Genomic DNA, 18,875 nt, shown 5'->3' on the forward strand with positions numbered 1-18,875 from the left:
TCCCTATCCTACCTGAAAACTCTATATTCAGGGATGTTCAGCTGCCATTTTTGCCCCTCCTTAAGCCAAGTTTCTGTCATAGCGATGATATCATTGCTGCCATTTGTCTATCTGTGCTCTCAGCTCATCGGCTTTATTTGCTATACTCCTTGTATTTACACATACACCTTTTAACACTGCCAAATTCATGTGCTGTGCACTTTTTAACCTGTGCCTCTTCTGTCTTTCAGAGTCACTTACTAATTCTCCATCTCCTATTCCCTGCTCTGAATTTTCCCTCAGATTCCCATACCCTTGCAGATCTAGTTTAAACCCCGCCCCTCCTCTGCACTCCCCAACAGCACTAGCAAATCTCCCTGCGAGGACATTCGTCCCAGCCTTGTTCAGGTGTAGACCGTCTGGCTTGTATAGGCCTCATCTTCCCCAGAATCGGTCTCAATGCCTCAGAAACCTGATACCCTCCCTCCTACACCAGCTTTCCAGCCACGAGTCCAATTGTTCAATTCTCCTATCTCTATACTCACTTAGATGTGGGACTGGGAGTAATCCTGAGATTACTGCTTTACAGGTCCTTTTTAATCTCCTTCCTAGCTCCCTAATATCTGTTTTCAGACCCCATCCCCTTTCCTACCTAAGTCATTGGTACCAACGTGGACCACAACCTTTGGCTGATCTTCCTCCCCCAGAAGAGTGTCCTGCAGCCTCCGTGACACCCTTGACCCTGGCACCAGGGAGGCAACATACCATCCTGGAGTCATGTCTACAACCACAGAAACGCCTGACTGTTCCCCTAACTAACAAATCCCCTATCACTACTGCTCTTCCCCTCTTCTTCCTCCCCTCCTGTACAGCAGAGCCACCTGTAGTGTCACAAACCTGGCTCTGAGTGTACTCTTCCGAGGAACCATGGCCCTCACCTGTATCCAAAATGGAAAACCGATTGGCGAGCAGGACCTCAGAGGACTCCTACAGTACCTGCCTATTTCTCTTGGGCTGCCAGACGGTCACCCATTCCCCTTCTGCCTCCAGACTCCTAAGCTGTGTTGTAACCGCCTCTCTGAATGTGCAATCCACATAGCTCTCAGCCTCGCAGATGGACCATTGCGACTCCAGCCATTGCTCAAGCTCCAAAACCTGGAGGTCAAGGTCTGCAGCTGGTGACACTTCCTGCACATGTGGTCATCACTTCCTGCACATGTGGTAATCACTTCCTGCACATGTGGTGTCAATGACTTCCCACATATTACAGGGCATGCATTCTATATGACCAACATCACAGTTGAAGCTGGTTATATCTTTAAATGTGTACATAAAAACATGAAGAAAGCGGAGGATGAGAAAAGACCATTCAGCCGATTGAAGCCTATCCCTTTAGATTTCCAATACCCCAAACCTATTATCCAAGTGCATATCCAATATGAATGAATATCCAGTGAAGTCCGTATGTAGCTTTCCAGTAGGGGACAGTTAATAGAGATCAAAACAACTTCACTCTGGATGAGTTTTACCTGCATTCCTTAAGGATAGTGAGGCCAAATTCTGTCAGCTTACTTTATGAAAAACATTCCTTAATATTTTTTCTTCTGTGTCCAAGGGTGTAACATATTGTGAAACCATTCTCTTGAATAACCTAAAGAGTTGATCAAGGTTCTGTCTTGGGTGAGAAGGATGTGAAGACAAGCTCAAATTTTCATACTCTCCAATTCCTGTCACTTGACTATCGGGCGGAATTGTCCCAGATTTGCACTAAGTGTGGTAGCGGGCAGGAAAAAGAATGTTTTTCCTGCTGGCCTCAGTGGCGGCTTTTGAACACTGTATCGTCCTAATCCTACCTCATTAATCACACGTTACTGGGAAGCATGCCGTTTCCATGGTGAGCAGGCTCTCATTTGCCCGCCACGCCATCACCTCGCCACTTCCTCATGCCGGGCGCCATATTTAAAGTGCAGCTGCACGCACACCTCTCAGTGCTTCCAGTCCAGGACTGCTGCACAGAAGACATAGCCCCAAAAGGAAGAAGACTGCAGTCCCTGGTTTAATGACGTGTCCCTCGAGTGCCTTTTGGACACTATGGGGACCCACCATGATGTCCTCTACCCCTGCTCGCTCTTGGCGAAGAGCAGCAAGCAAGGTCACCAATTCAGCATGGGAAGCAGTGGCAGTGGTGGTCAGTACCAATGCCCTGCAAAAGAGGGCAACCACCCAAGACCTCAAGAGGATGAATGGTCTCATTCATTCCGCCAGGGTAAGTCACTCTTCTCATCACTCTCAGGTTTCTCATTCTGCCTCAGGTTTCTTTCAGTTTTACTTTAACTTGCAACTTCTGATGCTAGTGCCAGTTTGATGGCTGTGTCCTGCACTGCCTTCAAGATTTCAAAGCCTCCCTTGTATATTAGTGATCAATACCAGACACAGCTTTTAAGGTGCAGAGATGGGCTGAAGTATACTCTCTAGTTCTGTTTCTAGTTCAGCATTCTACTTGCACTGTTGGTTGCTGCTATTGATAAGCAATCCCATTACATCTGACCTCTTATTATCATGTTTCTATTGCTTCCCTGGCTTTTTCTGTCCTCTCTTTTAATAAAATGAACGAGCCTGTCTATGAACATGAAGACTGTTGGCAGTGTTTGCCAATTCCTTTCCAACTGCTTCTCATAAACCTCACTCTTGTTTCATTTAGTCCTCAGATAATCGCATGTCCATCCGTCCACCCACCCACCATGGGAATCTCTTTGCTTTCAGCCCTGTCAGTTTAGGACTGGGGTTTCATTGATGTTGACATTTTTAATCTTGGGTTATCATCAATTATGGAGGTAAAATGCCACTTACAAGCATGATGTACTGGAGCCTTGGAGGATGAGGAGCCATTGAAATAGGAAAAGGATCAGACGTCGCAGTCTTAGGTTCCAGTCATTATGCATCCTAGCAATCAATGAAGTATCGGGGGTGGGGAGGGGGAATGCAATGGGCTGGACACCAGCCTTTTGCTTATCCAAATTTGCTTAAATCCAATATAAGCTGATGTGATGAGAGTCTGTTTTGTCAGTTAGTTGTATGGTATCATGTTTGAATGGGTTTAGGCAGCCTTAACTCATGTCCTTATTTCCAGCATAAAACTGGGGTTATGATTGAATTTGTAACCTCAAATGTCTGAAAAATTGTTCTCAGAATGTGGCCATGTTTATTGCTCATTTCTAGTTGTGCTGAGAAGGTAGTCGTGGGCCTCCTTGAACGTCTGCAGTCCTTTAGTGATGGTGCTTTCACAGTGGTGTTAGGTAGGGACAGACAGGCTTGTTACCCAGCATTAATGAAGGAAGAGCAATGAGGATGGTGCATCATTTGGACATGATGATGTTCCCAGAACATTGCTGTTATTCTTCTTCTTGGTTGTAGAGTTTGCAGGACAGGGAGCTCCTTTAAAAAGTACCTGGATGAGCACTTGGCACGTCATAATATTCAAGGCTATGGGCCAAGTGCTGGTAAATGGGATTAGGTAGGTAGGTCAGGTGTTTCTCATGTGTCGGTGCAGACTCGATGGGCTGAAGGGCCTCTTCTGCACTGTGTGATTCTGTGAGATTGTGTGTGTGAGATTCTGCAAAAGTAACCTTGGTGAGTTGCTGAAGCACATCCACTAGATTGTACTGCACTGCAGTCTCAGTGCCCTGTTGGTTTCAGGGGTGATACTAAGTCTAGTGGCAGGGGTACCAATGAATAAAATTGCTTTGGCCTAACTGCTAGGGTTCCTTGGTGCAGTACTCTGTCGAATGCTACCTTGGTGTTGAATGTAGCTGCTCTTGCAATTCAGCGCTTATGCCTACATTGTATTAAAGCTGTGATGAGGTCTGGAGCCAAGTAGTTCTGATAGAAACTGAACTGAGTATTGCTGAGTGGGTTATTAGTGAGTAGGTGCTGTTTCATGGCACTACTGATGAGTCCTTCTATTACTTTTTTGACGATTGGGAGAAAACTGATAACCATGGTAATAATTGGCGATGGTAGGTTTATTCTGTTTTCTATGGGAAAGGTAAAGAAAAAACAGACTTGTGCAGGACAGGATGGTTTTCTAAGGTCAAATTGAGGCTCATTATTGAAATAGACCAGCAGGAGATTTGCAGCAGGAGATTTACTTGGCGTCTAGTTGTTCTTTACCAGACCTGGGTGCCTGAAAGGAGTGAGTATCATTCTCCAGCACAGATACAAAATTCACAAAGAAAAAGTCCTGTTCACTCCTACCTGAACCTCTGTGTCCCTGAGTATCCTATTGAAAGCTGGCACATCTTTGGACTTTGTTTTAATTGTTCCAGGTTTCCTCACCAACTATCCACACAGTGGAAAGTTCTTGGAGAGTGTTAATTAGTTTGTGTTTGATGAGCCAGGCACGGCCAATAGAGTGTACCTCTGAAAGCTCCCAAAGAACTGCTCAACCTATCATAGAGCCCACAATAGACTCCTTGCAGCCTGGGTGCAAAACTATTGAGACAGTCCAGAACACCCTTTAGCCCAAAGAGTGCAAGAAAGTTGATGTGAATGGTTACATTGCATCTGAGAAGGTCATTTAGGCTACATTTATTCACAAGTGGTTGGCATAATCTTACGTTTCAGTAACTCGAGCTCCTACCTCTATCAGAGAGAGTTAACGTGAATAATTCAGTTTAGACCGCTAAGCTATTTCAGAAAACTACTATTGACGAGCTTGGTACATGGGTGTGGTTTCCATTCTATAGGATGCTGTTTCATAGGAAAACAAATCAAAGCAATGTTGGAAAGCTTTAAAGAGTATCAGCAAAGTCTAAAGGTAGTCCTGAGCATGGCCCCAAGGGCGTTCCACACTACTCGATATGTGATACAAAGTGTTGGCATTGTAGGGCAGGGCGAGTTATTTTTATGCCAAGAATGGGTTTGATGTGGCGATAGAAAAGGTCCAATCAAGTGACAAACAAGGCTGCAGACAGGAACGGACTTAAATGCTTGGAGATCAATAGCATGATTTGACTGACTTGTATGTTCAACTCTGTGACTCTACATCAGGACATCTTGATCCTCAGGTTGGACCTATTCATCACGGCTGTAGACACCATTGGCACTGACACCTTAACTGAAGACCTTAACTGAACACCTTAATTGTATTCATGCCCTGGATTTTGATGTATTGCCAGAGTCCCTATGTTGACTTGTGTGCCCATTACTGACACCTTCTCTCAGAACACTGGCAAATTGAGCCAGTGAGGCCTTATTTCACTTTAGCTCAAACCGATACCTCTGCCAGAATTGGGTGCATTAAGTGAGGCTTATTAAATAATCATTAAACAAATAAATAAGTTACTGCAAAATAAAAGATACTCACTTACAGTTTTACACCAGGATTTACAGAAGCTTAACTTACTAACTGTTGAGCCTTAAATACCAATAAATAATTTACGACCTGACAGGTTTGATCAAATCAGGAAACATATTTTTTTATTCTGAACTTTGTTGTGAGGGAACAGCTGAGTGGCCTTGGTTGCATTGGACATGAGGTAAACACTAGGTTGGCAGGCCAGCTAATTTGGTTGGTTATAAGGTAAATCATATATTTATGAGGTAAATAATAGGTTTATAAAGTTTTGTGTTGCTCTGTTGCCTGGTGATCATGGTGGGTCTGTTGTGAATGTAGAAATCTTCTGACTCACAGCCAACCACGAGAGTCGCCAGCAAGGGAGAGACATCAAGTAATACGTTATAAGGATATATTAAAAACACATACTTTCTATCAGAGCACTATCACTTAGGAAACCTTTAAACAGAACCCAAACAAATACAAATTAACACCATATTTAAACGGTTGATCAGAATCCTGCATTCAGTGCTGACCTTATTAAACACCAAAATTAATGCCATATTTCAGCATTCAACACTGCCATTCTGGGAATAGAGACCACATTTATTACTATTACTTTCTTGGAAAGAAAGAACGAAACGCCAACCCATTTCGAAGGAAATGAAAGCACAGTGCCTCAGCAGGTATAGCAACACCCCTTTTCCTTCCCTTGTTACCCTGCTCAAACTCGGTCTTCTGTGTTTTTCCCTCCACTGTTCTCCTGAAGCGACCGCTCCTTGCCGGGCTCATGCCTCTGTGGGTGTCAGCAGCTCTCCTGCTCCTTGCCAAAGTAACAATTTCTTATGTGTGAATTGAGATGGTGAGTGCTGGCAGGCTGGCCGACCAGTGGAATTTTGCAGCCAAACCCAGACTTGCCAGCAGCTAGGTTCCAGCAGGAGTCACTGGATAATGAGCAGTAGTGGGAATGCTTGATTTTTGTTTTTATGCCCATGGCTAGCATGGAGGCAGAGAAGCCTTTTAAAGCACTCACACCCCCATCCTGGCCTGTGATCACACTAATATCGAACCATTGGATGGTGATGTGTCCATTAGTAGAATAGTTTGAAACACTCTGGTTTTTTATTCACAGTTTTCCCTCAAGATGCATCATTTTTGCACCTTCCCTCTGCACCCCCTTGAAACTCTAACTCTAATTTGATTGAATCCAATGCGAGTGCTTTGAACGCTTCTTGGGAGCCAATGTGATAATCTTCTCCCTAATGATTTATTGTCTTGCTTTAAAAATAGAATTTTAAACAGAATTTAAAGAGCTTTTCTGTAGCAGCCCTTCCCAGTTTAAGATTGAACTCCAACAAAAATGAAATTTGAATGGTTCCCTCCCCCCCATCGGCTAAGAGAGACAAAAGATGACATTTGTGAAGCCTTGTTATTATACAGCAGTGGGCCGGATTTTAACTTTTAAAGTGAGGGTTGGGTGGCAAGGTTAATGGCTGAGAAATCTGTTTCTCCATCCATTTGCAGCTTGGGAGGAGACGAGCTGTAGCTTCAAATATGATTATGAGGCTACAAGTCTTTTTGGTGCGCAGCTTTGGAAATTCAACTCCTGTTAAGTTGGGAAAACCAAGTGACTTGGAGGTGAGCCAGGTGCCTGAGGAGTATCCAAGGCTGGGGCACCCCGGCAACCTTTTCCTCTAACCTTCCTCCCCACTCTTCCCCATCCCGCCATCATGACCAGGCCGATGATTTCCCCTCCCCGTCACCACAAGGCCTCTAACCTTCCCCTCACTTGGGTCTGGGATCAGCAGCCTCCATGGTTGCAGGTCCCCGGGCCACCTCCCCCCGCCTCAGTGGACCGGCTCCCTCTGGTTGACCCCTCCGGTCCTGAGTTCCAGATCCCCCTGACTTTCAACCCACTCCCTGAGAGTCGGGTAAGTAAAAACCTCCTTCCCTCTGAGGGGTCAGAAAGCTCTGGTAGATGGAAGGATGTGCCCATTTACAAAATAAGTGCGAGACAAACCCAGGCGACTACAGATCCAACAGGCATAATAATTCAATGCTAGATTACATAATCAGATTGATTATCAGGAGTAGACCATGAGGAGTATCTGCCACCCAGCAGGCAGCAACCAACATGGCTTGGAATGTGACGATTTTACTAACCAACCTCTTTGGCTTGTTTTTTTGGGTAAGTGACATCTCAAAGTGACTGCGCAAAGCTTCAGAACCTGGTTGGCTTCTAAAAAGCATGTGACAAGGCTCCTCCTGAAGGGCCACTGTTGAAGCTTAACAAGGTAGGAATCCAGGTTAATGTGCAGGATTGGACTGTAAATTGTCCGAAGGGTAAGCGAGGGTGGGGAGTTGGAGGCGAAAGGGGAAGCCAGTGTTTAGTGATGTACCCCAGAGCAGGCATTGGAACTTTTAATAGGGAACTCGGGAAGTGAAGGCACGCTAATGTGAGGAAGTAGTGTAGGAAAGACAATGTTTGTAGCTTGGTGTGGAAAAAGGAGAGCAGATGGAGGGATGAATCTAAGGTACTGTACATCTGTGTAATAACTTGATGGAGCAGCAGGTTCAGTGAAGAAAAGGCTAAACTTTATTGAGGAGACATGTAGAGGCGCTTGCATGCTAGACGCGGTCACTCTGTCAGAAGCCCCGCCCGCTGGATTACCCACGCAATAACTTATTGGCCGAAGCCTCTGTAACCGCAACACAGGATGAGTGATTGACAGGAGGGAGGGACAATACGTCTAGTTACTACACATCCTCCCCCTTTAAATTTCTTCCATTTACTGTAAAAAATATGTCAACAAAACCAGCAAATATTTGTACAGTCTCTGGTGATTACAAGTCCAGTCTCTGAGGGGCTCAGCGGAGACGGTTAGAGTGGTGTAGCTCTTCTGAAGGAGGTTCCTGAACAGGATTAACGGGATCTGGAGCTGCACTAGGAGATACATCATTGGAACTGGGTAGTTCTGTATTTGGCAACTCATTAGATATGTCTGGAATATCAGCTCTAGGACGATCACACACCTCAGAAGTTGGTGGCATAACATCAATCACAGGTTGATATTGCATTCGTTGGGATGTTTCTCTAGCCTCAATATGATCTACGTGTTTACCCACAATTCTATCTTCAACTTGCACTTGAAAAGATAATGGACCAGTCTCTGTAAAGACGGCTCCTGGAGTCCAACAGGGTCCAGTTGCAAAATTACACACATACACAGGGTCGCCTACATGGAAGGTACGCGCCTTGCTGTAGATCGTGACTGATAAATATTGTTCAACTTCATTTTATTCACGTCAACCAGGGCAAAGTACGCAGCAGAATTCGGTTTTACCCTCGTCGCCAAATGTAATAATTTGATGGAGCAGCAGGTTTGGTGAAGAAAAGGCTAAACTTTATTTAGGAGACATGTAGAGGTGCTTGTACACTAGACGCGGTCGCTCCGTCGAAAGCCCCGCCCACAGGATTACCCACGCAATAAGCTTATTGGTCGAAGTCCCTGTAATCGCATCACATGATGAGTGATTGGCAGGAAGGAGGGACAATGCATCTAGTTACTACAATCTGCATGTAGGAAGTAGTGATGAGCCAATAAGCACTCCATGACTCGTGTAAAATCTGTAGGGTTCAAGTTGAAAGGGATCCAGGGCTTTTAGTAGACTCTTTTGTCAACGTGTCCAAATGCTACATGGCAATGGTCAATAAAATAAGTAGAATACTGAGTGCTGCTGTCAAGACAAGGGAGCAAGTCAGCGAATTCATGTTAAAACTGCCCAGTACTTTAATCAGACCATACCATGAGTCCCCTATGTCTGGTTCTGGTCACTATGACACAAGGAAGGCCTCCAAGTGCTGGAGGCAGTGTAGAGGAAAGCCTCAAAATTGATCCCTTGTGTTGGGAAGGCTAAAGTAGTAAAAAAGATGGGAGAAACTTGGGCTTTACAGATTTGTGATGAGGCAACATGTGGAGGCAGACAGTAGTAAATGGTATGGAAAAGTTAAAATGCGGAACATGGCCTCAAAAATAAACGGTGATAAAAAGGCCAAGGGTCGCAGGTTAAAGCCATTAAAATACTACATTCAGCATTGACGTCAGAAAGTTCTTCAAACAAGAATTAATCAAGAAGTATAAATAAAACATGCTTATCTCCATATATTTCTTCTTTTTCTTCTACAGATGATAGCTGTACTAATAAGTTTACACCAAACCAAGTGGCACGTATGCATTGTTACCTGGACCTGGTGTATCAAGGATGGATCCATTCTAAAAAGCCAGCACCCATTTCCATGGCTCCAGATGTGATCAGACAGACTGTGAACTCTGTAACCATTCACTGGCTGCCTCCAATCAGTGGGATGCTGTATGAAAGGTAAAACTCTGCACGAGGCCTAAAGCCATGGCGGGCGCTGTTCTGTCCTTTTAACTAAAAGCTGTCTAAAAGTTCTTACTGTTTCGTAAATGTTCAGCTGGGAAGAAATTTACTCCACAAAAACGGGAAGATATGAATAAAGTAAAAACGTAAGCGCTCATCAATTTGCTCAGAGAATGAAAAGAAAAGCTAGGTTAACACATCATCACACCTGGCTGGTGAAGGGTCCCACCACAAATGCTAACCTGTCTTTATTTCTCAGATGCCGGTGGACTTGCGGCTCATTGTCAGCCCTTTCTGTGCTTAATTCACTAAAATTTTGGGAAGGTATAACATGATCTTGAAGGGCATTTAAGCTCTGTGCCTCCTGATAGCACAATTTGAATGACATTCCTGTGTTAGTAATTCAGCATTTCAGTTGACATGGTACAGTAATCAAACAGAGTTTTACGATATGATGAGGAGAAATACTTGCATTTGTACAGTGCCTTGCCGTTATTGTTACCTCGAATTGCATTCTGACTGACTCGATTTCATGGACAAAAACCGGGCTAATGTAGCTCAGCTGCATTTCACAGACAGCAATGGGATGAACAACCGTTGATGGCCTAGAAATCACTTTAAGCCAGCTTTCAATTAGCAAATGGATGCAGGGAAGACGGAAGCTCGAGGATCTTGTGAAATTGCTCCTCAGGCCTCCTATCGTTGATGGGTTGTGAGTACCTGGGCCGGCCGATGTCTCCACAGGCAGCTTGCCGGACTGAAAAATCAAATTTCACGCCATCTGTTTCTCCGACAGCCGTAAGTCCCAGAAGGTGGGGGTGACATCGGGAAACGGACCCCAGTACTGGAGGGCACCGCACTCATCAGCTGGGCTGCATCCCCAGGTAGAAAACCTGAGCAGTTAAGCAGGTCGTGCACCTGCTTCGCTCGACAGTCGACAGCCAAGTCCCCATAAGAGGCTGAAAACAGGAATTTGGTCCCTCATAAGCATGTGCAAGGTCGCCTGAACAAAATGGCCTGACCCAATTTGGAGTCAGATATTTTTCAGGCAACCTTAGCGCTCAGGACATTAGTCCCTGAAGTTGGGCCACAAGGCCCACTCATTGAATCTTCCTTTGCTGTGGTGTTGACCAGAACACAGAGGTGTCTCCCTACTCCGAATAGTGAATGGAATCTTTTAACATCCACCTGAACAGACAGATTGGTTTACATCTCGCCTGATGGACGATGAAAGTCACATCTATAGCTCGGAGTAACCTTATAAACCTCATATCAGATCCATACTTTCAAACATCTAACTTACGAAGTGATGGGACCTGTCCATCAATGGCAGGCTTTCAGAGAAACAATTAGAGCTCAAAATCATCACTACCTGGCAAGGGTTCCTGCATCACTATGGTTATAACAAGCTTCTTTTGATTTCTAATTGGAAAAAAGTCTTTTTAATGTTGCTGTAGTTGAGATGCAGCAACAGTTTTCTCTGATCAGCCAACCTGCTGGAGATATCTCAGGAGTCTCCCCAGTACAGGAAAAGCTGTTGCGAATGAGGTCACCCTTGAGGTTGGCTTCCTAATAGAAGTAGGCCATCCTTGATGCCATCATACAGGCTTAAATTATAGATTCAAAAATGAATTTTAACCATTTCTGTCCTGTTGAGGATGCATTACTTAATGTAGATTCACCAGAGGCAGGCCGCAGATTTTCGCTCCCAGGTCAGGTGCTCGGAGACAGGAGAATTCCCGGCTCTGCAAACCAACTTTTAAAAATGGCCACCTGCAGGCCTGATTTTCGGTCAGGGGTGGGGGGCCGGCTGGAATCGGAATTGGGGAAGTGATGAGGAGTCAGAGGCAGGCCCGATGTAGGCCGGGCAACTTGGGCTCATATATAAAGTACCTCTCAGAGTTGTTGGTCTGAGTATTACTTGAATGCAGCACATTCGGAGGCTTGGAGGAGACGTTATTGAGTTGTGAGCTAAGTGTCAAAGCTGTAAATGTTGTCCAACTGTTAGATTATCCTAGAATGGTTGGCCTGTTATGGGCTTTCCCTATGGGTGAATTGTCATTGAGGCTTCCTAATCAAAAGTGTGCTGAACTAAACCTCTGAGTGAACCCTCAAGACAGCATCGAGATGGCATTGTCTTGCCACCACTACTTGACGCAGGTGAGATGCACTGATTTAGAAAGCTGGCTAGACTCAGTGAATGAATGAACAATGTTACCATGCACATTATGCCATCCACTTGCCCTAATGCCACTCATCTCTCTGGATGCACCCACACTGTGGACCCTTGGCCAGGTCCCTCACAATTGGACAGTGTAGTTGCATAACAGTGTGAATAAGATGGAGTAAGCCAGTAGGGCTGTCAGTTGTCCTTGAGCACAACATGTCACATTGGATGGACAGCTGCAACATACAAGGCACCAAGTATATGTTCTCTCAGCCACACCATTAAGAGTATTCATAAATGAGATGATGTGAATAGTTAGTGAATAATATGTGAATAAGTTAGTTAGCACACTTATTAAGTAATTCATTAATTAATAGAATGTCATACAGAGCAGCCACATCTGAAGGGATGGTGCCAGCTGCCCTACGCTTTTCTGACTGGGACCTGGAGGTCCTGGTAGAGAAGGTGCAAAGGAGAAGAAACATCATCTGCCCTGCTGGCCATCGCAAACCGCCTGCTATGACCAAGAAGGCCAGGGTTGTGGCAGCAGTGAGCACCACCGGAGACTATCGGAGACTGTGGATCCTGTGCTGCAAAAGGTTCAGTGACCTGTTGCGTTCTTGCAGGGTGAGTAGCTTGGCTCATAGACACAGAGATCCAAGGGAAGGGTCACATTGGCATGTTGCACATAAAATGCGAGATCTGGGATATACAAGCCTCAATGCTGAAGCAGAGGATTGTGTAAGCAGCTCATTTAGCTGTGCACAAAACAGATGTGAGTAGGCGATATGATGCACAGGCATATTGAAGAGCATTATCCCCCTGCATATGCTAGATATGAGGGTGACATAAATTCATGTTGTGATTGCAGAACAAAATGGTGAAGAAAGCCAAAGAGATGGCCCGGACTGAGGTGGGAGAGCATACCTGAGGCCCACGTGCCCTGTGGAGCAGCTGGCCATGGAGATCGCCAGGGTGCCAGAGCTGCTGTCTGTTGGTGATGGTGACTCTCCAGTGTCAGGTGATAAAGGAGGTGTTGAGATTGCCTTGGCACACAGTGGTAATGGTGGAAGTCATGCTGTCACTTTGCTGAGCAAAATGGGACATTAGCATGAGAGGGAGTGCAATGATGGGATTGAGTCATGTGGGCAGTGCGAACATGGTTAAGACGATGGTGTGCAGCAAAGAGTGCATTCACTATGAGAAGGGCTATACTTAAATATGTCGTTTTGTGTCTTACACAGGTCCCAGCTCTGCTCGCGCTCCCACCCCCTGGCCCATAGCATCCCTCAGGCATCAAGAGGAGGAACAGATGTCCAAGGACGCAGCGTCACATCGTACTAGCCTGCACCACGCCAACTCAGATACAAGCACTTCAGATGGATGTAGCATGTGTTTAGAGTAGGTGGCACAGGGTGAAAGTCACTGCACCAGACTGCAAGAGGGGGTGTCAGAGTCAAAGACATCTGTGCACAGTCCCCCTCAGGGGAGGGTGGAAATTCACAATGATGCCCCAGTGGGCAGGAACATGGAGCCTTGGGAGTCACCTTCTGGGGCACAGTATTTGTCCAATCAGGAGCATATTTGTGGACATCTGACGGAGTTCCCTGAGGACTGCGAATGGAGGAGTCTGTCGCCATAATGAGCTCCACATTGTCCCAGGGGCTCACACACATGACCTCTGACCATGAGGGATTGGCCAATCTTGTGGAGATACACATGCAGCAATTCTCGGAGTGGATGCAGGAGATCTCAGATCGACCAGGAGTGGGTGCAAGCCTCCCTCAGCAGTCCATTCAGAGGATGAGAGCTGACATCCACTGAATACATGAGGAGCTGTGTACCCTTAACAGGATGGTCACGCTGTTGGCACAGTGGTTGTTGGAATGGACGATTGCTGTGCAGCAGCAGCCAGCCTCACCTACCCAGCCTGAAGGCTGTGGAGATCTTTGAGGAAGGTGAAGGTGCTTAGAGCTCCTCAGCACCCTCATCTTCCACACCCCCCCCCCCCCCCCCGGGTCCCTCCACCAGAGCCCTCACCTGCTCCACATCTGCCAGCGATCATGGCTCCCCATGCAGAGATGCAGAGGCCTCAGTCTGAAGGAGTTCCCCACCGAATGGGTGTACAGGTCCACAGGTCACTGAAAGTGGCAACACAGGTGGATAAGGTTGTCAGGAAGGCATATGGCATGCTTGCCTTCGTTGGCAGGGGTCTTGAGTATAAAAGCTTGGAAGTCATGCTGCAGCTGTATAGAACCTTGGTTAGGCCACACTTGGAATATTGCGTGCAGTTCTGGTCGCCACATTACCAGAAGGATATGGAAGCGTTGGAGAGGGTGCAGAGGAGGTTTACCAGGATGCTGCCTGATCTGGAGGCTATTAGCTATGAAGAGAGGTTGGAGAAACTCAGATTGTTCTCATTAGAGCGACGGAGATTGAGGGACGACTTAACAGAAGTTTACAAAATTATGAGTGGCATGGACAGAACAGATAGTCAGAAGCTTTTTCCCAGGGTGGAAGAGTCAATTACTAGGGGACATAGATTTAAGGTGAGAGGACAAAACTATAGAGGAGATGTGCGGGACAAGTTTTTTACATCCATCTGCACCGCAGTGTTGCACTTTGGTCTTGGTGTGGGCAGCACAGTTCAGTAGGCCACGTACTGTCCAGTTAGCATTGGTCGTCTGCCGTCGGCCACTACAGTAGCTGCATTGTCATTTCCGGTGTCACAGGTTGTGGTTTGTGCAGCTCGCAGAGGTATATTTAAGCCAGGACTGATGTATGTGGCGCCCAGTTCTTATCCAGAACCATTGGCTGGAATGGATGGAGCAATGGAATGGACTGAGCTTCTACGGTACAGTTATCTAATCATCATGCGCGAGATGCCATTTCTGCATGAACGATGTAACATACACTCATGTCAGCGTGTATAGGGCTTTACACCATCACTCGTGTCATTATCTGCATTGTGGGCATGGAGTTGGTGGTATGGGTGCCCCATTCACAGTTAATGGCATTCAAGTGAGGGGACCAGGATGAAAGGGGCTTTTTTTAATCCATTCACGGGATGTGGACATTGCTGGCTGGGCCAGCATTTATTGCCTACCCCTAGTTGCCCTTGAGAAGGGGTTAGTGAGCTGTCCTCTTGAACCGCTGAAGTCCATGTGGTGTAGGTACACCCATAGTGCTGTTAGGAAGGGAGTTCCAGGATTTTGACCCAGTGACAGTGAAGGAACGGCGAGAAATTTCCAAGTCAGGATGGTGAGGGACTTGGAGGAGAACTTCCAGGTGGTGATGTTCCCATCTATCTGATCCCCTTGTCCTTCTTGATGGTAGTGGCCGTGGGTTTGGAAGGTGTTGTCGAAGGAGCCTTGGTGAATTCCTGCAGTGCATCTTGTAGATAGTACACACTGCAGCTACTGCGCATCGGTGGTGGAGGGAGTGAATGTTTGTGGATGTGGTGCCAATAAATCGGCCTGCTTTGTCCTTGATGATGTTGAGCTTCTTGAGTGTTGTTGGAGCTGCACTGATCCAGGCAAGTGGAGAGTATTCCATCACACTCCTGACTTGTGCCTTGAAGATGGTGGACAGGCTTTGGGGAGCCAGGAGGTGAGTTACTCACAGCAGGATTCCTAGCCTTTGACCTGCTCAGGTAGCCACAGTATTTATATGATATATAAATATGGTATATATCCAGTTCAGTTTCTGGTCAATGGTAACTCCCAGGATGTTGATAGTGGGGGATTTAGTGATGGTAATGCCATTGAACATCAAGGGGTGATGTTTAGATTTTCTGTTGTTGGGATTGGTTATTGCCTGGCATTTGTGTGGCATGAATGTTACTTGCCACTTTTCAGCCCAAGCCGGGATATTGTCCAGGTCTTGCTGCATTTGGACATGGACTGCTTCAGTATCTAAGGAGTTGCGAATGGTGCTGAACATTGTGTAATCATCAGTGAACACCCCCACTTCTGACCTTATGATGGGAGGAAGGTCATTGATGAAGCAGCCGAAGATGGTTATTCCCATGAGTGTTTGAAAGTTGTTGACGACCATGTTTATGATGGAGAGGGTAGCTGCAGTTCGAACATGACTGAATCAAACTTATTGATGTTCAATTTGCTCCCTTGTGGGGGATTGGAAGTCCCTTGAGAGACTGTGGCATCGGGGACTGTCTGATGGCAGTTGTTATTTTGGAGGACCTTATGAAATTCTATTGAGCAAGTACCCCCTCCTGCATGGTGTCAGCCCGGGATGCACGTTCATGCCTCCATGCTGCTCTGCAATTGGTGGGCCCATATCTTCATTTGTTTTGGAACGACCTGAATGTACATGGGCTTCCCTGCCCACCTCCTCTTCCTCTTCTTCATCTTCTTCCTCCTCGGAGGTTGGAGTTCTGCCCCTGGCCTCATCATCACCCAGCTGGAGGCCCGTCCATCGTACAGAGTTGTGCAGTGAGCAGTGTACAACAATTCATTTTGAAACCCTTGCTGGGGCACATTGGAAAGTTCCACCTGAGTGATCGAGGCATCTGGATCTGGTCTTTAACATGCCAATGGCCTGCTTGATGCTGCTTCTGGTGACGATATGGCTGCTATTATAGTTTCACTCTGCCCCTGATTATGGGTTCCTAAAGGGGGTCATTAGCGAAGCTCTTAAGGGGTAGCACTTATCTCCCAGGAGCCATCCCTGGACCTGCATTGGTGGCTGAAATAGATTGGATGTGGCAAATTCCTTAGTATGAAGGAGCCATGGAAGCTGCCCGGGAATCACGTACACACTTGGAGAAAGGCCTTCTAGTGGTCACAAATCACCTGCACATTGATCGAGTGAAATGGCTGTGGTTCACCAAGGTGTCCAAGTGCTGAATTGGGGTCTTGGTTGTAACATGAGCACAGCCAATGAGGCCCTGTGCCTGGGGGAAGCCTGCAATTTGGGCAAAGGCTGTGGCTCTGGGTCTTAGACTCAAGACCCATGGGGAAACTAATGCACTCCCCCACATGAACAAACAGGTCATTATCACTTCCTTAATGCCTCTGTGTGCTGCTGACTGGGATATACCAGCCAGGTGTCCTGTTGAGTCCTGGAAGGAGTCTATGTGTAACTAGAAGTTCAGTGTGATGGTTACCTTCACAGGCATTGAAAGGGCATTGGAGTCGATGGATTGTGGCTCCAGTTGCTGCTGCACCATGTGACAAATATCTGTCACAACATCGTGGCTCATCCTGAGTTTTCTCCAGCGCTAGCTTCCCGTCATGTTGAGGTATGATGTCCTCGGTCTGAAAGTCCTCCCCACAGGGTAGAACCTAGTTGTCTTCCCTCTCCTCCTCCTCCTTCCTGTTGCATGTGCTACCGCCTCTTCCTCATGAACTTCAGCCCTCCCTCTGGGCTCTGGTTACTCACCTGGACTGGCTTCTGCTTCCTCGATATGAAAGGGTGCCATGCCCACCCCCTGTGCTCCTTCGGATGAAGGGCTCTGCACACTTCTGAAGCAGTAAATTCTTCCTTGCACCAGGGGGCAACACTCAGTGGGGACAACAAAAAACTTGCCTTGGCAGACCAGCAGCCGCACCCTTCCACTCCCCTTGGGTCACGAGAAGACAGTGGGGTTTAAGTTCTTGACACTTCTGGGCCACTAAACGCTAGCTGAAATGTAACTCTACAGGCATACCTCATCTCGCCAAGACACTGTCCTCTAGCTATCCAAAACACACAGGAAACAGACCTCCTCTGACCTCGTCTGCTCTGTGCGCTTCGGGATCCACACGGCTGCGATGCAAAAATCGGAATTCTGTGGAGGCAGCTAAGGATTTAAATGGCCAGCTTCCTCCAGGGCAGCAAGAATCTGGACCTAATAATTTGATGTTTGATGGGACTTTGTTCGACCGATGAATCCTTTTCACAGGGAAATGACCTGGAATGGCACTTGGAAATCTTGGATCAGAATTGCCCATAGGCAGACCTAGTCCATTATGGGCCTCTTAGCACTATACTTGCTGTCCTTTCTGTTATCATGGCTACATAGTCCAGCTCTAGACCTCTCTCCGTTCCTCTATTCCTGGGCTTGAGCAGGCCTCTAAGAGAAGTACAACAGGTTGATTTGATTTCAGATTGTTTTTTAGTTTTGAGAAGCCAGTGGATGCAAGGGACTCAGCACGTAGAGAAGTACAGAGAATGAACTTCTAGCCTGTGGCTCTCCTTAACACATTGATGAATGCCTTGTCCCTTGGCAGATTAAGTTTAAAGTAATATCCTCAATATATGTAGTACTAGTCCATCACAAGATGTCTGAGAAGTCTTTAGTTCTGCATAGTATTTTAAAGAGGAGGAATGTGTGACTAAAGGTAGTGAATTGCTTTGTAAGAGGTGAGCAACTGGGAGAGGAATTAAGTCGTAAAAATGCTCTTCAAAAATCAAAAATATAATTGTAAAGATCTGTATTGCATTTCCAAGGGGGAAATGGTGGACTGTAGCACTGAGTTTTGAAAAAGACTGCAGCTTGATGCACTTGATGGGACCTCTCCCTGTTCACCTCCCTGCTTTGGGACTTCTGCCTGTCCCCCTCCCTTGTCTCTCTCCCTCGAACACTTGCTTGACTATTGCGCTCCACACCCAGTCACCTGACCTGGGTTTTTGTGCCTTTCACTTTTTTCCCACGCGCAGGTGCGCAGGGCCCAGGATGGCCCGAAGAACGTGAAATATCTGAACCGGACATGTGTAGCCAGTTCCCAGCTGGCGCATGCGTGGGAGGCCCTGGGTTCATCAGGAATTGGGGTTCCTGACCTCACAGGTAAGTTTGAGTTTCTTAACAAAGGTAAGTTCAAAAGGTCTCACCATGCCCCCTTGCCAAGCAATGCCCTCCCCTCCAATCATCCCACTTGGCCCCTCATATCCTCCATGCCAAGCTATGCCCCTCTACCCACCCCCCCATGGCCCTTCATATCCTTGTTACAACACGTGAGGAGGGGCGACAAGGGCTGCCCTATTCTACCACTTCAGGTCTGATCGTAA

General features: G+C 46.6%; 1 protein-coding gene across 1 annotated transcript in view; it reads left to right on the top strand.

The window, feature by feature from the left end:
* pappa2 (pappalysin 2) overlaps window positions 1-18,875 on the top strand; it is a 477,685-nt gene that overhangs the window by 148,301 nt on the left and 310,509 nt on the right. Inside the window, exon 5 of the mRNA XM_078561789.1 lies at window positions 9,502-9,694. Within this exon, the coding sequence (XP_078417915.1) occupies window positions 9,502-9,694 (193 nt within the window). The remainder of the gene's footprint in view (window positions 1-9,501; window positions 9,695-18,875) is intronic.

Source organism: Cetorhinus maximus, chromosome 17 (genome assembly GCF_964194155.1).
Source record: "Cetorhinus maximus chromosome 17, sCetMax3.hap1.1, whole genome shotgun sequence".
NCBI lineage: Eukaryota > Metazoa > Chordata > Chondrichthyes > Lamniformes > Cetorhinidae > Cetorhinus > Cetorhinus maximus.